The 20,095-nt window shown below is 43.4% G+C and overlaps 1 protein-coding gene across 1 annotated transcript; it reads right to left on the bottom strand.

Moving 5' to 3' along the window:
• Positions 1 to 2,366: 2,366 nt before the first annotated feature.
• On the bottom strand, positions 2,367 to 16,022 carry LOC146347197 (uncharacterized). Its single transcript, XM_084850070.1, has 6 exons — positions 15,917 to 16,022; positions 12,538 to 12,922; positions 9,797 to 9,968; positions 6,329 to 6,507; positions 4,974 to 5,070; positions 2,367 to 3,095 (listed from the first exon to the last, which is right to left on the bottom strand). Exons 2-6 carry the CDS (start codon positions 12,917 to 12,919, stop codon positions 2,942 to 2,944), a joined length of 984 nt encoding a protein of 327 aa, XP_084706196.1. The 5' UTR covers positions 12,920 to 12,922; positions 15,917 to 16,022; the 3' UTR covers positions 2,367 to 2,941.
• Between the last annotated feature and the right edge of the window lie 4,073 nt (positions 16,023 to 20,095).

Below are 20,095 nucleotides of genomic sequence, written 5' to 3'. Positions count from 1 at the left end.
GGAGAGAGACGGTGGAACCCTCGGTAGCACACTGTGACAAGTTTGCACAGCACTTTGAGGATAAAGTCGCTCAGATTCGTCATGAATTGGACACCACCATTAATACAGTTCCATTGGTAGAGGCGTTCAGAGCACCGTCTGGTCCAGTTTTATTGGATGAGTTTCAGTTACTGAGGCCTGAGGATGCGGACAAGGTGCTTGGCCAAGTCCGATCGACCACTTGTGTGCTTGACCCTTGCCCTTCATGGCTTATTAAATCAAACAAGGAGGGGATGTCTGGCTGGGTCCAGGAGGTTGTAAATTCCTCCTTGAGAGAGGGAGTGGTGCCTGCCACTTTAAAAGAGGCGGTAATTAGACCACTCCTGAAAAAGCCTAACCTGGACCCAGAGGATGTTAACAATTATAGGCCAGTGGCCAACATCCCCTTCCTGGGCAAGGTGCTTGAGCAGGTGGTTGTAGGACAGCTCCAGGCACTGTTGAATGAAACGGATTATCTAGATCCATTTCAATGGGGCTTCAGGCCTGATTTTGGAACGGAAACTGCCTTGGTCACCCTGTGGGATGACCTCTGCCGAGAGAGGGACGGGGGAGTGCGACCCTGTTGATTCTCCTGGACCTCTCAGTGGCTTTCGATACCATCGACCATGGTATCCTTCTGGATAGGTTGTCTGGGTTGGGAGTTGGAGGCACTGCACTACAGTGGTTCCGCTCCTACTTGGATGGCCGATTCCAGAAGGTGGTGCTGGGGGATTATTGCTCTGTGCCATGGCAATTGTGCCATGGGGTTCCGCAGAGCTCTATTTTATCCCCCATGCTGTTTAACATCTACATGAAACTGCTGGGGGAGGTTATCTGGAGGTGTGAGCTGAGGTGCCATCAATATGCGGATGACACCCAGCTCTACCTCTCTTTCTCATCAAAACCAGGTGAGGCAGTGGCTGTTCTGAACCAGTGCCTGGGCACAGTAATGGACTGGATGAGGGCCAATAAACTGAAACTCAATCCAGACAAGACGGAGGTACTGTTAGTGGGTGGTTCGTCTGCCCGGCTAGGTGATATTCAACCTGTTCTGGAGGGGGTTGCACTCCCCCTAAAGGATCACGTTCGTAGTTTGGGGATGCTGTTGGATCCAGAACTGTCACTTGAGGCACAGGTGAACTCAGTGGCATGGAGCACTTTTTATCAGCTTAGGCTGGTATACCAACTATGCCCTTATCTGGACAGAGATAGCCTAGCTACAGTTATCCATGCTCTGATAACTTCTCGTTTGGATTACTGCAATGCGTTATACGTGGGGCTGCCTTTGAAAACGGTCCGGAAACTTCAGCTGGTCCAAAATAGGGCAGCAAGATTGTTAACAGGGACTGGCCTGCGAGCTCATATTATGCCAGTACTTTTCCAGCTGCACTGGCTGCCAGTCCATTTCTGGGCCCGATTCAAAGTGCTGGTGTTAACATTCAAAGCCCTTAACGGCTTGGGGCCAGGTTACCTGAAGGATCGCCTCCTCCCATATGTGCCTGCCCAGACCGTATGATCATCGTCAGCGGCCCTTCTCTGTGAGCCCTTGCCAAAGAAAGTGAGGCGGGTGGCTACAAGGAAGAGGGCTTTTTCTGCTGTGGCACCCCGGCTCTGGAATGAGCTCCCTAGTGAGGTTCGCCTGGCATTTACATTGTATTCCTGTCAGCGCCAGGTGAAGACCTTTTTATTTTCCCAGGCATTTTAGCATTTTAGCTTTCTAAATTTTTATCTTTGCTGTTTTAAGTCTGTATTTTAAACTCCTGCACTGCTGCTAGGTTTTATTGTTGTTGTATTGTTATATTGTGGTTTTAATGTTCTATATATTTTAAATTGTTTTATTGTGTGTTGTTTGGTTTTAATTTTTGTGAACCGCCCAGAGAGCTTCGGCTATTGGGCGGTATAGAAATGAAATGAAAAAATAAATAAATAAATAAATAAATAAATAAATAAATAAGGTAGGGCTGGCAAGAACACGCAACTGAGAATGCAAGTTATCACACACTACCTCCTTACAATAAGGTGGCGGTGCAGCATCCTTGGAGATCATTAGTCACAGCCTCTTGCTCTCACACAGATATCTCAAAATATATTTCAGCCTCTGCTTTAGAAAGAAAATAGAGTTACTGTGAGGCTACTTTTATCTTTTGGTGTCTGCGTATTTAAGAATGAAATCTATGTTTCCTTGTTTGCGAGTAAGTCCTGAGTAAGCTCAGTGGCATTTGCTTCTGAGTAAACATGCATAGGATTGGGCAGCATGCGAGTTATGCTTCTAAATTCAGAAACACTGCCCTTTCCCACTTAAACACAAAGCAACGTTAATGTTCCCTTCCTGTCCCAAAACATCTGATGCAGTGTTAGTGATGTCAGCTTTTATTTTAGGTAAGTACAATTATAGTTTCCATATTTACACAGAAAAGGGTGAACATTTGGCTGTAGGTGGAGTCTGCTAAATTTGATCCAGTAAAATATCACCATTAATTGCTTCTCATGTGGCTTATATCTCATTTTGGAATACTCAAGGTACAAACTTTTTTATCTGAGAAAAATGCAGGTTGTCCCACAGATTGTAGCCACACAAATGTTATGGGCACCTTTGGGGATAGTCCTTGCGATGTTTGGCAGCACACTCATGTGATATGCCAGCCCTGTCAGTGCTGGAGCTTTCATTTAGAGACATTTCTTAAGGGCAGCAAATATTGCAACTTTTATTATTCAAATTTGTTTTCTATTCTGTTTAACAATCTGTAGAACAATCTGAGGAACACGCTAAAGATGCAACAATGAAAAGCATGTTGATTCATTTTTCTTTTACACACCTGAGGAATATTTGTGCAAATTCATGAGTTTCATATAAAAACTTTGAGACAGATACAGAATAATGTATACAGAGCTAACATTTCACCAGCAACATATGCATGACACATTACACATATACTTCATTAGGGACTGGGAGACCATTTACACCAGCCAGGATACTTTCAACCATGTTTTCCATCATACGGCGTCGGGTTTGTGAAGTTGCACTTCCAAGATGAGGCGTTATAATGACATTCTTTAAATGTAGTAAAGCATGGTCTCTGAAGGAAAAAAAGAAAATAAAGTTTATTTAAAGTCTGAGTAAAATGTGTCACACTATTCTTGAGTACAAAATTTTTACGGATTTGAACAGATATTAATATAGGCTTTTATATGATTGTTTGCTTCAAAGTTATATTAGAGAGTAGGTATGATCCTATAACTATAGCAACTATAAGCAAAATTTCCAAAAATTAATTAGGGAATATTTTACCTATGAAGGGCTGGCTCAAGATATTTTGCATCCCCAATAAATTGTACCATACAATCTGAAAAGTACTTTTCAGATTTCCATAGTTGGGTGCCCCCTTCTTCATTGGTGTCCCTACAACTGCTACTGTTTCAAGGGAACATTTGGGCTGCCTATGTAATGGGGCTGGCCATATATCTGTCAGATAAGTGAATTCTAATTAAGCCAATGCTGCACACATATTGGTAATAAAATAAGACTCAGACTTCAGTTTTCTGAGAAGGAGGACACTGGAGACTTGTGGTGCTTCTTTCATAAAAGGTTTATTTACCCTGTGCTCAAGATGAGGCTCCACAACATTAGCAGTTCAACAGCTTCCTGCTCCCTCTCAGCTGGTAGGGATCTATTGCAGAGAGCCAAAATCATCTCTCTTCTCCATCTTAGATCTACTCCCTCCCCAGCCTGACTTCCTGCTACACCACAGCCACAGGCCTCACTCAGCCCCTCACCTTGACCTAGTAGAACAAATGTTACCAGTTCAAGAATTTCAGAGTTGGGGAGAATCCACAGTCTTTTTATAATCAGAGGCACTGAGTTGTAAGGGAACCCTGGAAGGCAATTTAGAGAGACTCCAAGAACATAACAATATTCATATCTGCATTACACTTGAGAGAGGAAAATATATGAATCAGCCCTAACAGTGGGCACAGGCAGGCATGCCAAATGCTGCAGAGTCCCATCTGGCAGCAACATAGCAATGAGCCTTCTCTGTGGTAGCACCCTCCCTCTGGAATGGCCTCCCCTCTGTGATAAGCCAGGCACTGATGCTCATGTGCTTTCGATGATTATTAAAAACTTACTTGTTTACCCTTTTCTGGACTGGGGCCCTTCTCCTCTTTCCTCCCCCAGTAGGCAAATTCCAGCAGGCTCACTTGGTCCTTTGGTTGGGATGGATCTTTTTCTCATCACTGAATGCTATGCTTTACTCAGTGCTGCAAAATTTCCCAGGGGAGTTCCACGCTCTCGTACCCCCACATTCAATTCCTTACCACCTCTGGCACCTGCACAATGTATCACCAATTATGTTGCTCTTTGCCTCTTGGGGTCCTCTCCTATCACAGCTAACTGGAAGATTGCTTCTGCATTCTCTTCTTTCCCCTCACCCTCAGTCACCTTTCATCTGATGAGTAACAGGTCTCCTGATCCTCACCCCAAAAGCCGCCTCCAGTTGGCTAGATAGACCACAGCAGCTGTCCCACCACTAGAGTAAGCGACAAGGCAAAGCTAGAGAGCTTTTGCTGAGAGTGAGGAACTACTGCAAAGAGAGGGAGAAAGAGGGAGGGAGAGGAGGAGGAGAGCCACACTTGAGGTGATTGGGAGCAGCCAGTGGCCTTTGGGTCTCGCAGTGAAGAACACCGTTTCAGTGTATTTACATTAAGACACTATATCACATAACATATCTGATTTAGCCAAAAGTAACCCCCAGACTGAACACACATTTGCCTTGTTTTGGAGTAAATGGCCAGCTACCTTCACTTAAAACAATCCTGGGGCCAAAATGAATCAGAGATGAGTCAGAGTACTTTTGGGGACAGATTATGCCAAAGGAAGGGTATGCAGAGCCAAAATGTTTACATGCAAGCATTGATTCTAAATACTACTTAAGCATTTCGTGTTGAACCATTTTTACCTTGGCAATGGCTCAGGGTATGTCACATCCAAAGCTGCAGCCTTAATAACTCTATTTTGGAGCGCCTTCACCAGGGCATCTTGATCAACCACTTGGCCTAGATTAAAAATAGAATAATTTTTCTAAACTAAAACATTATTTAACAGCAAGTTATAGAACAAAGGCTTTAAAATTCTACCAAGAGATTTTTGCCAAACTATAATGCGTGTCCAATATCTAGTCCATCTAGCTCCACCATGTCTAAAGTGGGAGACTAGTCTACTTAAGTCGCAGTCCTATTTGATCTGCCCTGGGTACTTGTAAGCCTCCAAACTTGGAGGCTTATGAGTACCCAATGCAGAGAGGGAGGCACATCATACCTCCCACTCTGCATTTTAGCTAGACGGGCATTTTCGCCTATCTAGCAGAGACTTCAGGGAGAGGGAGCAAAGGACTCAACATGTACAACACACACACAATATTGCCACAGTGCCCCCACCATATAAGCCCCAGCAACACAGGCAGCAAGAACACAAATCCCAAGAAGCCCCAGGCAGCTCTGAAGGAAGGGCTCCAACACCCCAAAGACTACACTTTCTACACAAGCACCCCATCCTCAGGACCCATGGGACCAATCCCCACCCATTCCACCTGCACCAGCTAGCCTGATAGTTCAGCCTTGACAGTCAACATCACAGTAGCCCCACCCCCACCCGCCGGGGAGTCATCCCCTCAAGAATGTTTCACTAGTATATCTAGGGCAGCGGTGCATGTGGCCCCCACCACCCCCAGTGTGACCCTTGCCACCACCAACACACCGCTGAAATTCGCAGGAGTGGCAGCAGAAAACCCAGCACTTTGTTGCTAAATTTCTGTGGCAAACTGCTACAGAGGGATAAAATGGTCATGTTTAGCTTGAAAACAAGCAAAAACTGACGTTTTTACCCCTCTGTAGTAGTTTGCCGCTGAGATTCAGCAAATATTTTGCTACCGCTACCACCATATTCAACAAAGCAGTGGTGGTGGCAGGAGTACAGCCTGTGGGAGGGGGTCCACAGAGTCAAAAGTGGGCCCCCAGACCCCCTGAAGTTGCCCACCTCTGATTTAGGACATTCCACCAGCCTATCTGCCATGGCAGTGGCATATTTGGCTTTCAGCTGGCATAGTGGAGCTTCCATCAGATCTACAGTCTCTTACCTGGTGGATTTTCAGTATAGGATTGTGCCCTAAGTACATCAGAGTCACAGGTATTTAAGTCTTGACCACCTTTCCAAACAAGATTTTACTGACAAGTTGCTGACACACAGAGATTAGTTTCATGGCACTGAAAGAAAATGTGGTTATGATGAGTGCCAAGACAGTATTTTATACTCTACCTCTACAGATGTTGATAAGAGTAGCAGTGGGTTTCATGAGCTCTAACTCCTGTTTCCCAATCATCTTGCATGTCTGAGGTGTCAAGTTCACAGCCAGCATCACAAAGTCAGATTGGCAGAGTAAGTTTTCCATCTTTTGGCAATAAACAGCCCCAATGGCCTGTTCCTCCACCTCATTTCTGCAGGAATCAAACATTTAGCTCTAGTTAAACATTGAACATAAATGACGTCTCAGTTGCTATTTAACATTTACATAAAAACACTGGCAGAGATCACCTGAGAAAATGAGGTTTGGTATATGGAGATGATGACTAGCTCTGTCTCCCTTTTCTGTACAAATCCAGGAAGGCTATTGAAATCTGACCCATTTTGTCTAGGATCAGTGAAGCTGAAACTTAATCCAAACAAAATGGAAGTGTTGTTGGTCATGGAACTGCGAAGATGATCAGAGGACTGGAAACAACACCTCATGAGCAGAGACTGAAAGAACTGGGCATGTTTAGCCTTGAGAAGACTGAGGGGAGATATGATAGCGCTGTTCAAGTACTTGAAAGGTTGTCTCAGATAGGAAGGTCAGGATCTCTTCTCGATCATGCCAGAGTGCAGAACATGGAATAATGGGCTCAAGTTACAGGAAGCCAGATTCTGGCCGAACGTCAGGAAAAAATTCCTGACTGTTAGAGCAACACAACAATGGAACCAATGACCAAGGCAGGTAGTGAGCTCTCCCACACTGGGGGCATTCAAGATGAAGCTGGACAGCCATCTGTCAGGGATGCTTTGACTTGGATTCCTGCATTGAGCAGGGGGTTGGACTCCATGGTCTTGTAGGCCCCTTCCAACCCTACTATTCTATGATTCTATGATTCTAAGTGTTCAGGCTGTTGTAGATGTACTCCCCATTAAGTTTCTCTTTCTCCCTGGCTGGGTCTTGTACTCCCCATTAAGTTTATATTTCTCCCTGGCTGGGCTTGAACACTTTTCTCCAGAGGGCTGCTCTCCGCAGGCCTTCTGCCTGGGGTACTGTGTTGCATGGGCCTGCCTTCCTCACTCTTTTGGAGCGCATGCGTGTGCTGTGCTCAGAAAGAGTGCTTATGAGCAATATGAGGGGATTCAAACCTCTGCTTGGATGGCTGACTGGGGCTGTAGCAGAATGTGGCAGTAGCAGAATGGCTGCTGACTGTACCAGTAGGGCTTGTGAACTGGGGCTGTTCTGTCATCATTTTGCATGTTGTGTGTGTTACAATGAAGGGGTGCTGAGGGTCTGTCCTCATCATCTTCAGTTCATGGGCTTCCTCTGCATATAGGTGCTGGAGACGTTTCCTGGGATGTTTTAACACCGTTTTTGTATTTTCTGGTTGTGTGTTCCCACCCACCCCTCTTATAGGATTCAGTGGCTTGTTCCATGGGTATACTGGTGGTGTATCTCCCCCACCCCCAAACCATGTAATTAGAGAATAGGATTGCTTTGTCCATCAAAAATATCTTTAGTTGGCTGAAGGGGTTTGTGTATATTACCATTCATGGTATATTCATGATAAAAAGCGACAATTGTGTAGCTTAAAGTCTCCTGCCAAAAAGGCAATGGAAACTGTAAATTTTAGACACTGGGCCAGTTTGCATGACATGACAGTTCATCATCACCCGGGAGTAGCTGCAGTTACCATTATGAATATGGCAGGGGTTGCTGTGGCTTGTCGTGTCATCCGATCCCAGCCAGTGGGGGTTATTTGAAGGTTCACACAACACGACAGCCCATCGTGGGTTAATTTACACATGAGGAGCTGCAGTGTGTACCAACCACTGACTGGTTTCAGGTTATGCAGGGATTGTTGGGAGAACACAGCAAGCCACAGCAACCCCAGTTGGGAGTTGCATAAATTAACCCACAACGGGTTGTCATGTTGCATGAACCAGGTCACTGACTCATAATAGAGAAGTTCATTTTAGTTGTTAAAACAAGGGAAGTTAATATGGATAGTGTTATGAATAGTGGTCAAACCTGCTAGCCAGGCAGGAGTGGTGCTAGGTACCTAAAAGATCTGGGGCTCAGGCCCATGGGACAAAAAACTGCACAACTCTGCATATGCTAATTTACATATGCAAATATATGTGCATAATGAGAAATAATTACTACAATTTAAATTTTATAGAAGGCAAGCTAATTAACCTCTTGCTTACTTTTGGGACAGAACTGTGCAATGTTCCAAACTGTGCTGGCTTAAAACTTACCCTCCATGCATCCACACTTTACCTTGGTCTTTCAGGCCCGAATCCAGAAGGGGAGGATGGAGTGCCTAGGACCAGCAAAGAGCTGGATGGCACTTAAAAAAATTTAATTGCAAACTGAACATAGCATGCGGGCAAGGGAAAGGGTGGAAATGTATTGTAGACTATAATAACCTATAGTATTTGGCTGCAAACTTACACAATTACTAGGGAGTAATCCCCATTAAACATAGTGGAATTTACTTCTGAGTAAATCCTCACTCACTCTCTCTCCCCCCCACCACACACACACACACACACACACCGCAACAAGCACAACAGCACCAGTGACCTCAGAACTGGAGGACATTGTCCACAGACAGCAGCAGCAAAGCAAAGTGAGGAGGCAGAGAGAACTAACTGGCTCCTCATTTTATTTCAAATTATTTTGGTAGTTTCTGGGATTCTAGAACACTTTTTTTTTTTTTTACAGTTCCTGGGTTCTAACTTCTTGAAATCTTAAAATCTATACCAAATGTTGTAATATTGATTTTCTAGCAATCTCATCATCATACAACTCTTAAAGTACCAAAATGCATAGCTGGATACTTTTATCAGGACCAACCAAAATTCCTAATAAAGGTATTGCCAAACTGTGGATTTGGGGTTTTTATTTCTCATGGACCAGCATGGTTATCTTTGTTTTTGGTTATTTGTTTATTAAATTACCAAAGTTATCAGTCCCCAGGTTTCACTCTAGATCCAGATACTGAAACTATCATCAGGGTGGATAAGGCAGGTTGCAACTATAAGCACATTTACTAAGGAATAAAGACTCCAATCCTACATACACTTACCTGGGGGTAAATCCCATTGAACTTAGTATGACTTACTTCTGGGTTAACATGTTTAGGATTACACAGTAAATTTGATATAATCCTAAGCATGTTTCCCCATCCACAGATCTCTCTGTACCCCCAGTTGTTTCCCTATCCCACATAATTTCCTGTACCATCTCAGCTACCTTTTCCCACCCCACAGGACTCTATAGCAATGTCCAGGGCTGGCCCCAAGACATTTTCTAGAGATTTGAGGTACACATTCCTGGCAGATCAGGGGAAGACAGTAATAGTTAAATCACAATGGATTTATGTGCAGAATGGAAGTGATTAATGCAGAAGTGAGAAAGGTAAAATCAGAGAAAAGAAATCTAGAGTAAAAACAAGTTCACTGTATGTACAATCCATCAGAGGTGTTTACCTCCGGTTCCTGTTATGATAAAGAATTTTCATTTCAAAAGCTTTGGCTCTCTGGGCCACCTTATAACCAATGGTGCCCATTCCAATGATCCCCAGAGTTGCACCGGTTACTTCTTCTCCCAGCCAGTCAGCATTGAAATGTTTAGTTTCTGGAGAAACTGCAATCTTATTACCTAGACATTAAAATAAACAGAAGTGAGAATGGTGTTTTAGGAAATCAGTCAACAACAACAAAAAGATGCAGTGCCCATCCCAGTGTGGCAAATTGCACTGGTTGAGCTATATTCTAAAGTAGCAAGAACTCACCCAATGCTCTAATTTCTAAAATACTAGGTACCAGGTCTCAAATCTACAGAGAAGGTACATTCTTTCAGCCTAGAAACCCTTCTTCATAATCCCAGATGTGTGGAGACTACATGCAGTTACTCATCAGTGATTAGGAAAGGACGTTCATCACATGTTCAAAGGCAATCTTTATTTTTATGTTCCAGAGCTGGACCATGGTACTGAGACAAGGTCCATGATGAATCCAGGCTGAAATGAAGCCCTGCAAGAATGCTAAAACTGAGCCACATAAAGCTGATTTGCCTGCCACTATTTCCAGTAAGCTTTTTTAGACTCAAAAGGGGGAAAACCTTCTATTCCTCTTGACTGTCATGAAATCCTTTGAAGATGGGAGAGACTTGGCAGCATTTTCTTAGGAATTATTCTCAGGGCTGCTCTACATATTCAGGAAAATGTTGTAATCTTGTCTTTCTAGGGCTCTACCACTTCAGACAGGAGGCGACAGAATAAAGTTTAATGCACTCCATGTAAAAACACTGTATATATAGAAAACTAGGATGCCAAAGAGAGGGCTAGGCTGGATCCTTTCCCCCTGATATAGCAGTTTTGTATTTATAGGGAGCTGTAGGGGTTTTTTGGGGGGGAAGGGTTAACATGAGGCAGCACTCAGACATAGGGCATCTCTACACCAGCCTAAAATCCTGCATTTAAAACGGGGCTTTCTGCTTCCATTTTAAATGCAGGATCACAACAACTCCCTTTTTCACCCGCTTCCTTTCCCCCGTCCCCTTTCCCCCTCTTTCTCCTCGTATCTGAGTCTTCCATTATCTTTCATTGATATCACTCCTCTTCTTGCCATGTTTCCTCTTTTCACAGAGCGAACTCAAGCAGAACACAACGGGGTAATTCGATAGCTCATTATCTACAATCTATTTAAAAATGGAACAAAGGGCATTTAGTGCAGGAGACGCCTTGGAGGTTCATGGTGTCGTGTAAAGAGCCCACAAACTTCTGTGAAGGAGCAATCTCAATCACAGAATAAAAGCTCCATGTGAAGAAAGCCATAATCCTGAGCCTACCTGCAGTCTTAAGTAATGCCATGAAGGAGTGCAGCAGCACATGATTTTGTTGAACATGGAGCTCAGCTCTAAAACTTGTGTTGAGGATAGGAATAACTGCTTAGGGTGAGGCAGGCCTACATCTTTGCTAGCAATATGTCACAAACTATGAAATTATATCACTAGTGCTGTTGCGACTGGATAAGAGAGTTTTAGCTAGAAATTCTAGCACAAATATTTAAGATCATTGCACGCCAATTGCTATTTATAAAACTATATGGCTACACATTTGTGTCTAGGTCCAGTTCAAGGTGCTGGTTTTTATCTATAAAGCCCTAAACGGCTTCAGACCAGGATATTTGAAGGGCTGCCTCCTCTCACCTGAATTTACCCATAGCTGAGGTCATCTTTGGAGGCCCTGCTTTGAGTTCTGCTTCTAGGAAAGGTGCAATTGGTGGGGACATGTTTCAATAGCAGCAGCCTGGCTGTGTAGCACCCTCCCAAGGTAGATTAGACAGTCTCCATCTCTGTTCTCGTTTGGGTCAGCAGTTAAGGGCACAACCCTATGCCTGTTCAGACACAAAAATGTCCTATACTTCCCAGCATTCCCCAGCCAGCCTGGCTAGAGAATGCTGGGAGTTGGGCTTTTTTGAGTCTAAACAAGCATAGGATTGCAACATAAGACATTTTTATTCTGCCAGGTTTTTCATGTATTTTAATTTTGCTAACCACACTTTTAATTTTTTTACTCTGGCTTTTTATGGTCTCTGTTTTTAAGTGCATTGAGATTTGACTGTTGTAAACTGCCTTGGGGGCTCTTGTTATGGCCAAAATGTGGTATTAAATTTTTTTTTTAATAAATAAAATAAATATCAATTCTTCCCACAGTAGGACGTTATCACATCCTTTGAACAGTACCCAGTAAGTGTGCATCTTAAGTGCACTTCCACAGACATCTGATTATTTGTGATCAACTTTCAGTGCATCAGTTTCTACACTGTAATATTGTATAATGGAAATTATGTAGAACAGGGTTGTGCAGGTCTTTACTAGTGAAACTCGCAATTCTCCAACCCACACAGGATGCCTTGTTGATGATGTTTTGCGGGCAGATGTCCTTGCACATGATCACTTCTAATTCTAGGTTTATATAATGAGGTGCTTGTAGCACACAAGGAAAAAATGGTTAGCAAAATCTAATACAGTACTAAGAGGACAGATGCTTTTAAATGCTGATAATGTGTTCTAGATTTGTTTGGAAATGTTTTATACTGACAAGCTGATTTGAGAAATTCCATTATTGGATTATTGTATGGTTTTTAACAATAGCATCCCATACATAATTATACTCACACATAGGTGTTTGGTTTTTTTTTAGAAAGTTAATTGGAAATTGTACCTTCCACAATCCTCCTAGCAGAAGCCAGCATCAAAGCTATCCCCAAGTCCGCTGTAGCACTGGAAACTGCAAATGGAGTGTTAGCCACTTTCACACCAAAGCTGGAGACCAGTTTTAGGTCCAGGTGATCCACTCCTACACCAGAACTTGCAATCACCTTTAAGTTAGGCAAGCTTTGCAGGAGCTCCCTGTTGGCCACTGGTTTATGGAACCACATAAAAACTGCTTTGATTTTATGACTAAGAGCTTGCTTGTTTTCAAGAAATTCCTTCATGGTGATGAGCTTAAGATGTTGTTCCAGGTACTCCACATGGTCTTCATATACTCCATCTGTGCCTCCTATAACATTTATTAATGTATAGGGATATTCCTGTTCCTCCATGGTCTATTAAAAAAATATCAACATGATAAAACCTCTTTTTACTAACGAGTAGGTAGCAACACTTCACTTCAATGTTTTGTCTCATTCATTGTCATTAACAGGTAGCACCTTGCTACAATTTGATTCAGGACTTCCACTTAATACTCCAAAGAGTTAAAAGTCCAAGGCTTCAATCCTATGCATACTTACTTGAGAGTAAGCCCAACAGAACTCAGTGGGGCCTACTTCTGAGAAAGAATGCATCAGATCAGACTGAAAGGGCCCATTAATGCTCATAGCTTCCCCTACCTCTCAAGCATTCTCTGCCACCACTGGTGCATTGACAAGAATAGATTATGCTTAGCAAAGATCAATACTATATATAAGAAAAACTGATTAGATATGCCTGAAGACTTTTAAGGCCACACACTTTGCAAACATTTACCAAATGCAAACAGATTCCTTCAGCAATCACCTTAGTTTCTATGAATTGTTGTCTCTCAAGGACTTAAGCAGCAAATATCAAGATCTGCAACAGATATAATTAAGCAAAACAATAATGATTGCAAAATTAGGCTAGGGCAGCCTTCACAAATAGAGTGATCTGGCAAACTTTGAGTTATTTCAGCTTCCCCATGGTGATGTTTTAATGAGGTGTTCCGCATAGAGGTAGAAGAAGAAAAGCAAGACTGCAAATCATGGGCTACAATCCTATGCACCTTGGTGAGATCAGAACTCAGTGGAACTTATTTCTGAGTAAACATACCTAGGATCAGACTGCATATCTACAGTGTTTCTTGATTCTGTATGTAGGGTGGGATAGGGTGAAGAGCAGGGATGCAGAATCCCCAGCCCACAGGTCTAATCCAACCCATGGACCTTCCACATCCAGCCTATGGAGCCTTCTTGGGTTCATCTATGGGGTAGACAGGGCTTGGCCTCCAAGCTCCCGCCCCCTGGAGGAATTCCTGCCATTATCTCAAACTGGAGAGAAAGATGGGGATTCTCCTGCTTGCCACTCCCCCTCACAATGGGAGAGGGGCATCATCTGGCCCACAGAGGGCATGGTGGGGGGCAATTTGGCCCCCACCCAATTATAGTTCTGCACCCCTAATATAGAGCATAGTCTGCTGATCTTCTAACCAAAATATGCAGCGTGACCCTAAGATCAGCCTCCGTACCAGAAGACTGGAAGATGGCCAGTGTAACACCAATTTTTAAAAAGGGATCTAGGAAATTACAGGCCAGTTAGCTTAACATCTGTTCCAGGTAAGTTAGTTGAAAGCAACATTAAAAATAAAATAGAAGGACAAGCATTGCTGAAAAAGAATCAACATGGCTTCCATAAAGGTACTGAGAAGCTGACACGCCAATCACTAGAATTCTGCAACAGAAAAGATTTCTATTAATGTTAGGTTTTTTAAGTGTTAGTATTTATGGTTTGTTTGTTTTTTTCATGTTTAGGGAAGTCACCTTGAGTGATTGTGAGGAAGGCAGGATACACTGTATTGAAATAACCAATAAACAACTACATTTTAAAAATAGAACAAAGGTAGCCATGCTGATCCATTAGAAAAAAATCCAAAACAAAACTACTGAGCAATACTCTTATTAGGACCAACCTAAACTCCACAACGTTGTGTAAGCTTTCAAATTGTACAGAACACTTAATCAGTCTAAGTGGTACAAAAAAGTTTGATGAAGAGCTCTGGGGAACTCGAAAGCTTGCACAATTTTGTGTTATTTGGGTTGGGCCTAATAAAGGTATTGTCCAACTGCACACCTCAAATAAATTAAAATATTCTGTTCAGTATTAAGGTCTGCTGATCTTTGTTGGTAGATCTCTATAATCATTGCTTAGGTCAGTGGTTCTCACATATTGGGCAGACCCTCAGGGGGCATTGGACACCTGGAAGGGTTGTAAAGGTGCCTTACCCCCAACCAGCAAGGCCCTGGAAAGACTGTATTCTCTCTGGCACTGGAGCCTCCCTTATCCACATTGGATTTGTGGAGGGTGACAGATGACACCCTGACTGCCCCAGCATCCCAATGTGATTTGGGAAAAGCAGATGTTTTGTTCCTCTTTCCCCTATGTGTGGCTTTGGCGGGGTCAGGAGAGATTTTTAAATGTAATCTTGATTATATCCAGGAGCAGACTTTTCGACCCTGCTGTAAATCTCACTCCCTTAAATCTTTCCCGTCCTGATTTGTGCTCTTGGTTTCTCCTCCCATAGCAATCCTTTGGTAACCGTTTGGCTTTATTTATATTTTTTGGTCGCAATTGTATACATGTTTAGACAGATAAAAGTCCTACAACTCCAAGTGTTCCCCAGCCAGCCTTGCTGCTTTAGAGATCTGGGAGTTGTACGACTTTTTTTTCTGTCTAAACAAGTATAGGATTGCGCCCCAACATACTCTCTGTCCACCAATTAACTCAAATTGTGACTGTTACACCTCCCTCCGCAATAACACCCCCGTCGTGTAAGGTTTCTTCCCCTCCTCCCCTTTCTTTCTGTGGTAACGGATCTCTCCACTCATGAGAGCTAAAGACAACACCTGCTTCCTTCCCCGAAAATGCCCCGTGTCCCCCCCCTCGCCGCCGCGGCCAGGCACCCCCCCACACCCGTTGTATCGCGTTTCTCTATTAAATTTGCATCAACCAATCTTACTGGTTGGAATTAGCCACTCGTCCGAGCAAATGACAAGGAGGGCCGCCACTCTAAAAACACACTTTCTGGAGAGCAAGTCCCATTGAACGTCTGAACTTACGTCTGTGTAAATGTGTTTAGGGTAGGGGCTGTTTTAGCCTGGCGGTAGTTTTTGCTTGGGATAAAATACTAACACAAATAACCTACAGAAATAAATAACAAAAGATACAAGGAGGAAGAATATATATGGAAAACAAACGCTAGCATTCTTTCCCCTTTTTTCTAGTTTCGATATACTATCGTCAAATAGTTGGTACAAAGTACAACTTTGCAGGATGCATCTTTCTTCCCCGAAAGAAATACAAATTACCTTGTTGAAACAACCGCTTTCAGACGTTTTCAGCTGAGGCTGGAGCTCAGATTCGAGAAAATAGTATTTAAAGGACTCTCAAAAGCGTTTAAGTCCCTCGCTCTCTGAGGCACCGGAAAGGGTCAACCGGGAGGACTTTGTTCCTGAACTGTGAAATCAAGACTCTGAAATGGAGCCGCTTTCAGCTAGGACAACCTCCCCACCCTGGCGCCCTCCGGATGTGTTGGACTACAACCCCCATCATCGCGACTGGGGTGATGGGGGTTGTAGTGCACCACATCCGGGGGCGCTCTGGGTTGGGAATGGTTGAACTAAGAGGGCCTGGGGGAAAAAAATCTAAGCTGTTTGTTTGATAGCTTGCTGCTACAGATAAAGTAGCACGTAGAAGCAATGACAGCATACCAGGCTTCAGTGATTTCAAGAAAAGGGGGAAATTAAATTTTCTCAGTAAGCAATTCTTGGGAAATGAGTTGTTCTTCAAGAGTTTTTTTTTTTTAAACCAAATATATGACTACTTTTCATTTATTGTAAAATGACAATTTATTATAAAAATGTTTATAAGAAAATAAAATAATATTAGATTCAGTGCTGGCTCCAGGCTTTGGTGGGTCCTTGGCCAAGGCACCCTCAATGGGCCCCTCCCCCACAGTGAGTCTACCTTATCAGCAGCATAGTAACCTGCTGCTGCTGTTGCTTCTCCTCCTCCTGGCTACCACCTGCTTGCTTGCCAAGCAGAGAGGCAATGAGTATACAAGCAGTGCTATCTACTGTTCCTCCTTCACACCACTACTAGTGTCTTGGCTAGAGCAAGAGGCCGGTGAACAAGCAGGCTGCAGTGGTAAAAAGGAGGGGCATGTTCGGAGGCTCCTGTCAGGGTGTGGGCCTTCAGCAAGTGCCCACCCATGCCACCCCCTGATGCTATTCCTTCAAGAACCTCTGGGCAGTGTACATAGTCCTCTCTTTCCATTTTACTTTTGCAACAACTCTGTGAGGTAGGTTAGGCTGAAAAGTAGTGACTGGCCTGAGGTCACCCCAGTAAGCTTGATGGCTAAGTGGGGATTTGAATCCAGAACTTCCCAGTCCTAGTCAGGGCTGGCCTTACTGTTAGGCAGAATGAGGCAGCTGCCTCAGACAGCAGATTTTGGGTGTTGTGAAAGAGCAGCAAAATTTTAAGTTATTTACTGTTTTTGTATTTTACTGCCAGAGATGAGGAGAGGTGCTTGTGGAATTTTCTGTCTCATGTACCAAAAATAACATAGCTGACTTTGGGTACTGTACACCTTGATGTGTGAGGGTAGGGGGGACCATTTTCTGCTTTGCCACAGGCAACAAATAACTTGGGTCAGCCTTGGTCCTAGTGAAGACAGCATTATGTGTCCAAATGCCAAATAGTGCTCCCTTCAGTTGAAATTATGTGTTTGAAGGCAGGGGCAGGTGAGGCCCCTGGAGACATCAGAGTCCTCCTACACAGTATTGCAGTCACAATTGGGTCATTGATGCCTTACTCATTCCCCCGCCCCCTGAAGTGGCTAATGGCTGAATGCTGAATTGTCCAAATTCTTGCAAAGTAAAGAATAGCGTAAGAACATAAAAAGAGCACTGCTGAATCAGAAAAAGGGGCCATTTAGTCCTGCATCCTGTTTCCCTCAGTGGTCAACCAGATGCCTATGGGAATCCCACAAGTAGAACATGAAGTCAGTAGTTCTCTCCAGTACTTGCTACCCAGCAACTGATACTAAGAAGCATGTGACTGTGTCTTGTACATTATGGGCTAAGAGGAGCTCAACATCAGGAAAAACGTCCTGACTGTTAGAGCAATACGACAATGGAACCAATTCCCTAGGGAGGTGGTGGGCTCTCCCAACTGGAGGCGTTCAAGACAAGGCTGGACAGCCATCTGTCAGGGATGCTCTGACTTGGATTCCTGCATTGAGCAGGGGTTGGACTCAATGGCCTTGTAGGCCCCTTCCAACCCTACTATTCTATGATTCTATGTACAAAGTGCCTACTTTATCCATCCCTATGCATGTTAATTTTAACCCTGAGGTAGTATGTGTCTGTAGAGACACCTGACTGTTTCCTGCTCTTTTGATAAACCAGACCACTCACTTCCTCTTAATTTTAGCCATCTATCTGTACTTTTATTAAATAGAGTCTCTGTTAATACTGTATTATGGAGTAACTGATGTGGGACAGTATCTGGGTGGGTAAATTTGAGGTGATATGGGAGTAATTGAAGGGGAATTGAAAAGATTGTTGAATTATTGTAACAATAAAGCAACAATGAGACTTGAGCTAACAAAAGTTAGCTTTTGTTGCTTTTAAAGTTCATGAAAAAACAAAAGGAAGAAGGCGGTTTCTGAGATGTCTAGGAGCCAAGCTTAAGTCCTCATCCCATAAAGTCAGTGTGGTGTAGTAGTTAGTTAGAGTGCCGGACTGGGACTTGGGAGACCTGGGTTCTAGTCCCCACTTAGCTATGAAGCTCACTGGATAACTTTGGGCCACTCACTGAGTCTCAGCCTAACCTGCCTCACAGGGTTGTTAGGATAAAATGCAGAGAAGGAGGACCACATAAGCTGCTTTGGGTTTCTTGCAAGAGGAAAAAAGTAATAATACATGTAATAAATACATAAATACATATTGAAGCTAAGTCAAAGAATGGTTTATATATTAGCCCTATATTATTATATAGTATTGGAGGCAGTATGTCTCTGTATACCAGCTGCTGTTGCTGGGGGAAACAAACAGGAGGGTGCTATTGCACTCCTGTTCAGTAGTGTAGTGGCAAATTCAGAAGAGCACGGCCCCTTCGTGACAGTCACAGCCACAACCCCTCACAGCCGCGCCCCTTCTAAGATTATACAACCTTGTAAGATATACAGCCTTCAACTGGGATTCAAAAACAGTGCAGCTGAGAGTAAGGCAGTGGTATTTCAACTGGATGTCTGAGAAAAAATGCAGGGGTGTTAAAATCTTTTTCACTCACTCACTCAAACACAAACATTTTAGGTTTTCAAAATATGATACTCTATGGAAGCTTCACCCTCTCAACTCAGCCCTCATAGACAGATCCTTTCTCATTTAAACAGCCCCCTCACACACTCCCTTAGTGCCCCAATATTACCCATTAGCCTTCCCTAAGCTCTTTCATTATATCTCCCCCCTCCCCCTCCAGCAGAATGTCCACACACCCAGTTGGATTGAACTCACACACGCACGCACGCACGCACACACACACACACACAAACACACACACACACACACACACACACACAGTGGTGTAGTGGTAAATTTGGAAATGCAGGAGCTCATTGAGATAGCTTCCAAGGGCAGTCCAAAAATTTCAGGGAGCTGTGTTGATCCATACCAACAAACCAGTTCTAGGAGTTTTCATCTCCATCAGGAGCACATCTTTGGTAAAGCAAATAGGTCTTAATTGCCCAGTCCAGATGAAGTCATCCCAAATACTTTGCATTTCAACATGGAACAATATATTGTTGCTTGTAAAATTCGTTCCCCCTGCAGCTACAGTGAGGATCGCAGCTAAGCACAGAGGGAACAGGGAATTCTGAGGGCAGTGGCAGATGACATCAGAATCCCTGCTAATGAAAAAGTGTCGGGCCTGCGTCCCTGCGAGCTCTGCCTCAACTACACCACTGCTCCTGTTGTGTTTGTGGGCTTCTTACAGGCAGATAGTTGGCCACTGTGTGAATAGAATGCTGCACTAGAAAGGCCTTTGGCTGATTCAACATGGCTTTCCCTATGTTCTTAATGTGTAAGTGAACATTGGCGTATTCTTGTTACCCTTGTCTCCAGTGTCTTCCTCCTCACATTGTCTCCCTCTCTGTCAAAAATTTTAGAATATAAACTGCTCAGGCCAGGAACAAAACTAAAATGTGGAAGAAGTTAAGCTCTTAGGATTCTTTGCTGCTTACCTGAAAGTTGCAAAATAACTCTCCAAATGAAGACTCCAGCATGAAATTGCTAAATTATTGTTTATCAACAGGTTCGACTGTATTAATTTTATCATCATCATCATCTTCGTCATTTTCATTTCTATACTGCCCCATAGCTGAAACTCTCTGGGCTATTTACAATGATTTACAATTAATAAAAAATAAAACAGCTTTACAAAATACAATATCATGATAAAAACATTCTAAAAAAAACTTTTAGCAC

This window comes from Heloderma suspectum, chromosome 4 (genome assembly GCF_057233095.1).
Source record: "Heloderma suspectum isolate Gila_16-S chromosome 4, 16-S_ref, whole genome shotgun sequence".
In the NCBI taxonomy this organism is placed as follows: domain Eukaryota; kingdom Metazoa; phylum Chordata; class Lepidosauria; order Squamata; family Helodermatidae; genus Heloderma; species Heloderma suspectum.
The sequence above is the reverse complement of the archived record's forward strand: the minus strand, read 5'-3'. Positions and strand labels throughout refer to the sequence as shown.